The sequence below is a fragment of the Rhagoletis zephyria genome, unplaced genomic scaffold (assembly GCF_001687245.7).
Source record: "Rhagoletis zephyria isolate East Lansing unplaced genomic scaffold, Rhagoletis_zephyria_1.1 Rzeph_scaffold_01380, whole genome shotgun sequence".
Taxonomy (NCBI): Eukaryota; Metazoa; Arthropoda; class Insecta; order Diptera; family Tephritidae; genus Rhagoletis; species Rhagoletis zephyria.
Window position 1 is genome coordinate 55,873 of NW_016158464.1, and position 6,391 is coordinate 62,263.

General features: G+C 42.3%; 1 protein-coding gene across 1 annotated transcript; it reads left to right on the forward strand.

The window, feature by feature from the left end:
- Positions 1-3,361: 3,361 nt before the first annotated feature.
- Positions 3,362-3,885, forward strand: Listericin (listericin). The gene has a single exon (XM_017617295.1). The coding sequence runs from the start codon at positions 3,453-3,455 to the stop codon at positions 3,801-3,803; it is 351 nt and encodes a 116-aa protein (XP_017472784.1). The 5' UTR covers positions 3,362-3,452; the 3' UTR covers positions 3,804-3,885.
- Positions 3,886-6,391: the final 2,506 nt, after the last annotated feature.

A 6,391-nucleotide genomic window follows, 5' to 3' on the forward strand; every position in this document is an offset into this window, starting at 1 on the left:
ATAACTGAAATGTTCGGTCCCAGATCCTTTCAATGCCTACGAAACCGCATAGTTTTAATATCTGTCTTCAGTCTCTGAATTATGCTCGCCATTGATCGTTTTGCCGTTGTCAAGGTCATCGATCTGAATGACATCGTGTGCACCCAAACAAACTCTGGCCATGACCTTATCGGCCGAATCTTTGGCCTTTTTTGGTGCACTTCTTGATGGTTTCTTGGTCTCTGGTGGAGAATCTATGTTTCGTCAACGGTTACGAAACGGTGCAAAAACTTGCTCGATTTCCGGCTGAAAATAGCCTCATTATATCCGTGATCACACGGTTACATTTATGGTCGAGTGTGAGCAAGAGTGGCAGCCGTCGCACGAGATGTCTTTTTCATATACAGATATTCATGTAAAATGTGATGCACCCACTCAGTTGAGATGCTTTCAGCCTCAGCCAACCCACACGCTTTCATTCTCTGTTCATCCAATATCATTATATTTATCGACGATTACTGGCGGGATGACCTCTATTGGGTGGCCAGGTTGTTCGAAGGCACTTGTGCTGCTACGACGATAAAGGAACTCACATTGCCCACGTTTAAATGTCTGTATGGCGGAGGAGATATTTATCCATTTCTGCAATTTTAAAGCTTGAAAAGGGCATGAATTTTTATGGAGGCAACATCTTCTAATAGTTGAAAGCTTCTTACTGAGTTATAGAAGGTTATATTAGGATGTTTTGACTGAAACGGAAGTGATGAGGTGATTCCATCTCGTCTTCCAAACAAGTCACACAGTGTTCCTAAAGGAAAATGACCAGTCAGTAAACTTGTCAGAATCGAGTCCAGGCGCCTAGCAAGCTCCAGAAACTCCCTTAACCGCCCGTGGTCAATAACCGGGCAGACAGACCTTGCAACTTTGCATATCTGGGTTTTTTCCCAGCACTCGCTGGACCGCCTATGGGCCCATATGTTCAGTAGCAGTTCGCAGACTGACAACGTAACTGCTATGCACTCCCTGCCTGAGGCTGTAGCTGTAGCCTGGAACCCAAATCAGCTCTATTTGGGAGTATTCCGAGGCGGTTAAGAGAGAGATCACGTATTTCTCGACAGTTTCGATCGTCCGTTTGGGGATAGCCTCGTTTCGCAAACGTCAAGCTGTGAAGCTGTGTTTTTCTGTGATCTGTTTAAATTTTGTGTTTGATAAAGCTGTTTACGCTTATTAAAGTAAAAAATTAAAAAAAGTGTTAATAAACTTCTGGTGCACAATTTAAAGATAAGTAAAACATCAAAATTTCCCGTAGNCTCTGATCCATTTCTGCCGGAAGTAAATGTAAGCTTTTGAAGATTGTCGAGTCCCGGTACGCTGGTTTGAAAGAGAACCCAGAGCTTTTGAGCCTAATGGCTGAGCGAACCGGTGCTACTTTGCCTCCAAAGTCAACAGATACGACACTGAGGAGAGCATTTAGCGGTAGACTAGGCGCTCTTCTGATTTCAACAACCCGCCGCCCTTCGCACGCGCCCTAGCTTCGTATAACATGATTGGTTTGATTATAGTTTCATATATATGTAGCCAGTATATGAATTTTGGAGAGAGGCCACTCAACTATTCCACAGTACATTTTTAAAGCAGTAAAGAGCCACCGAATCATTTTTTTTACTCGCTCCTCCTTATTTGGCTGCCATGATAACTGCATGTCCAGAATCAGGTCCAAGATCTTGGTCCTGTGAGAGAGAACGGGTGATACACCCCCATTAAGGGAATTGGGCACTTTATATCAACGGAAGCCATAATGGCGTCAGTATCTATTTTTTTATTTATTTTTTTAGAAAACGATCGATGTTAAGGACTTCGCATGAGTACAAACATTTCTGAGGCAAAGGTCAGCTAACTGCGGCGTGCGGGCCGCAATTGCCTCTATTTAAATATAATCAAGATTTACAAGTAAAATATTTTATTCGAATATATGGTCCCCTTCATTTTTTTCTTAATAATTTAGAATAAAATCCCTTTGCAAGTCCAAATCATATCACATTTATATGCGTTTATTAGCGAACATTGATCGGTATACAAATGTTATGCCATTAGACCGCGGTGTATTTTTTATTCTGAATAATTTAATTTTTTTATCTTAATTGCTTTTTTTTTGTAGCAAACAAGCATTTAAGCTCAGACACATGCACAAGTCGAATACACAAAGATAAGCTGGTTTAAATGCGTTTGCAAAAACATCGATGGAAGTGTTAATAACCCATGAATTATTAAATAATATTATTACTTATAGAAAAAATCCCCACTTTCTAAAGTCGTTTGTTTATTAAGCCTCTGGAATTATTTTCACCATACTCGAATCTTTGCGCAGTTACCATAAAGCTGCCACCACTTCGTTAATTTGCCCATCATTTTAAAATTATATCCAACATATTTCTTAATATTCATATACATATGTACAGTCAGTCAATAAAGTTTTGGTACAGCGAATTTTTTACAATACTGGCAACTATTTTTTATTTTTTTTTTTATTTTTCGCAAACTTTTTATTACTACTACAAAACCACAAAAATCAAAATTCCAAACCTTGTGCAAATTAAAGAAAATTCTGCAAAATTTCATTCAAATATTGCACTTTTTGCTTACGCCCTCTAGAAAAAAGTTGACTATTCAGTATTCATAGTAAGGTGCAACTATGAGGAAGCTACGACTTAGCATTGATTTTTGGGAAATTTTTTCGTTGAAGGTGTCGCACATTTTTTCCATATAAAAAAATTATCAAACATTATTTTATAGGAGCGACACATTCAACAAAAAAAATGCTAAAAATCAATGGAAAGTCCTAGATACCTCAAACTTGCACTTTGTTATAGTAAAACTGAATGGGCTAAAAAACTGCATACTCAACTTTTTTCTAGAGAGCGTAACTAAAAAGTGCAATATTTGAATGAAATTTTGCAGAATATTCTTTAATTTTGCACGAGGTTTGGAACTCTGATTTTTGTTTTTTTTTTGTAGCAGAATTAACCATATTTTTATAAAAAATTATCGAAAATTAAAATATTTAAAAAATAGTTGCCCGTATTGTAAAAAATTCGCTGTACGTAAACTTTATTGACTGACTGTATGTATGTATATATGTAAATATGAAAAATAACAACAACCTAAGCCTAACAATCACCTAAGTAAAACAAAATCTTATATAGAAAAAATGTATACTTACATATTAAGCTATTAGAAAATGTACTTATGTACTGTATATGTATGTAAAAAGCGGCTTCATCTTGTCACACAAATTCAAACTCGAATTGATATCTCGTCCCGCCTTACCAGCTTCAATTACTTATCGAACTGCTTTTCGCCAATTTGCATCTATAAAATAATCAGCAATTTGCTGTAGATAATCAGAAGTCGAGTATTTTTGTAACAGCAAACAACAATCATATTTTTGTGCAAGAAAACAGGCCGATTTGAAAATGAAATCCACCGTCAATTTTTGCTTGGCACTTTGCCTGCTCGTTGTGATGTGCCATGGGGTGCCCGTGCAACGTGAAACGCTACTGAGTATTGAACAACCAGCGGCCGTCGTTTTCGAATATCAACCGCAGCAGCTAAGACGTGTAGCACGCCATGCATATCCCGATTTTGGATTTGGAGGATATCCCGGTGGAGGATATGGAGGATATCCCGGTGGAGGATATCCCGGTGGAGGATATGGAGGATATCCCGGTGGAGGAATTGCATCTGCAAGCAGTCAATCATCTGCAAGCGCAAGTGCCGGCAGTAACGGTGGTTATTATCCCAGTGGTTACGGCTATATTGGTTGAGAGGAATATACAAAATCTTTGCGACAAAACCTTGGATAGTGCTAATTAAATATTGTAATTTATTTTAGTAGAAAATGGAAACAAAAAAAAAAAAAACTTGTTGTTTTAACTTGTTATTAATTTTAATGCTTACAATAGAATATCAATCGATTAGTTTATCTTCTCTTCTTCGTCTTTTTTGGCGCTGTAACCGCCTAAGCGATTTTGGCCGAGTTCAGCAAAGCACGCCAGTTGTTTCTCCTCTGTGCCAACTGATGCCAATTGGAAACGCCAAGTGAAGCCAAGTCCTTCTCCACCTGATTTTTCCATCGCAGTGGGGGCCTCCCTCTTCCTCTGCTACCACCAGCGGGTTCCGAGTTGAATACTTTCCGAGCTGGAGCGTTGGTGTCCATTCGAACGACATGACCAAGCCAGCGGAGCCGCTGTATTTTAATTCGCTGCACTATGTCCATATCGTTGTAAAGCTCATACAGCTCATCGTTCCATCGTCTGCGGTACTCGCCGTCGCCAACGCGTAAAGGACCGTAAATCTTCCGCAAAATCTTTCTCTCAAACACCCCAAGAGCCGCCTCATCGGATGTTGTCATTGTCCATGCTTCTGCGCCATATACCAGCACGGGCATGATGAGTGACTTATAGAGCGTGGTTTTCGTACGTCGAGAGAGGACTTTACTCCTGAATTGCCTACTCAGTCCAAAGTAGCACTTGTTGGCAAGAGTGATTCTACGTTGGATTTCAATGCTGACATTATTATCGGTGTTAATGCTGGTTCCCAAGTAAACGAAATTCTCTACTTTCTCGAAATTGTAACTGTCAACAGTGACGTGGGTGCCAAGGCGCGAATGTGCTGACTGTTTGTTTGATGACAGGAGATACTTCGTCTTGTCCTCGTTTACCACCAGACCCATGCGCTTTGCTTCCCTATCCAACTTGGAAAAGGCAGAACAGACTTCGCGGTTTTTGTTACCGATGATGTCGATGTCATCGGCATAAGCCAGCAATTGCACGCTCTTGTAGTAAATTGTTCCTGAGCGGTTCAGTTCTGCAGCTCTTATTATCTTCTCCAACATCAGATTAAAGAAGTCACATGAAAGGGAGTCGCCCTGTCTGAAACCCCGTTTTGTGGCGAACGGCTCGGAGAGGTCTTTTCCAATTCTGACGGAGCTGGTGGTATTGCTCAACGTCATTTTACACAGCCGTATGAGTTTTGAGGGGATGCCAAATTCAGACATAGCGGCGTATAGGCAACTCCTTTTAGTGCTGTCAAAAGCGGCTTTAAAGTCGACAAATAGGTGGTGAGTGTCGATCCTTTTCTCGCGGGTCTTTTCCAAGATTTGGCGTATTGTGAATACCTGGTCTATGGTGGATTTGCCAGGTCTAAAGCCACACTGATAAGGCCCAATCAGTTCATTGACGGTGGGCTTCAGTCTTTCACACAATACGCTCGATAAGACCTTGTAACCTATGCTTAGAAGGCTGATCCCGCGGTAGTTGGCGCGAATGGCGGGGTCACCTTTCTTGTGGATTGGGCAGAGCACACTTAAATTCCAGTCGTCGGGCATGCGTTCATCTGACCATATTCTGCACAAGAGTTGATGCATGCACCTTATCAACTCCTCGCCGCCGTACTTGAATAGCTCAGCTGGCAGGCTGTCAGCTCCAGCGGCTTTGTTGTTTTTCAGCCGCGTTATTGCTATACGTACCTCGTCATAGTCAGGCGGTGGAACGTCGACTCCGTCATCATCGACTGCGGGCTCGGGTTCTTCTTCTCCACAACTTTCCGTGCTGCTACCATTTAGTAGGGCGGAAAAGTGTTCCCTCCATAATTTAAGTACGCTCTGGACATCAGTTACTAGGTCGCCATTATTGTTCTTACAGGAGTGCGCCCCGGTCTTTAAACCTTCCGTAAGTCGCCTAACTCTCTGGTAAAATTTTCGGGCATTCCTCCTGTCGGCCAGCATTTCAAGCTCTTCGCACTCACGTATTTCGGCCTCTCTCTTCTTATTGCGGCAAATACGTCTCGCTTCCCTCTTCAGATCCCTATAGCGGTCCCACATAGCGCGCGTTGCGCCCGATCGCAGCGTGGCCCTGTAGGCGGCATCTTTTTTCTCTGCAGCTTCCTGACACTCCTCATCGTACCAGTTGTTCTTTCGGGCTCGCTGAAATCCGACTACTTCTTCGGCGGCGGTACTTAATGAGCGGGAAATGTGGTTCCACTGCTCGCATATGTCGGTTTGTTGAAGAGTGCTCTCTGAGAGCAGGTGTGAGAGTCGAGTAGCGAAAGCGCTGGCTGTCTGTTGTGATTGCAGCTTTTCGACGTTAAGCTTTCCTTGCATATTTGGGCGCACATTTTTTGCTGCACATAGGCGGGTGCGTATCTTGGCTGCAACAAGATAGTGGTCCGAGTCGATGTTTGGGCCTCGGAGTGTGCGTACGTCTAAAACACTGGAAGCGTGCCTTCCGTCTATCACAACATGATGTGTTTGGGCCTCGGAGTGTGCGTACGGAGACAGCCAGTTAGCTTGATGGATCTTTTTATGCTTGAACCTAGTACTGCATACTACCATGTTTCGGGCCCCGGCGAAGTC

Coding starts and splice junctions, on each gene's coding strand:
- Listericin (XM_017617295.1), top strand. CDS start 3,453: ATGAAATCCACCGTCAATTTTTGCTTGGCACTTTGCCTGCTCGTTGTG.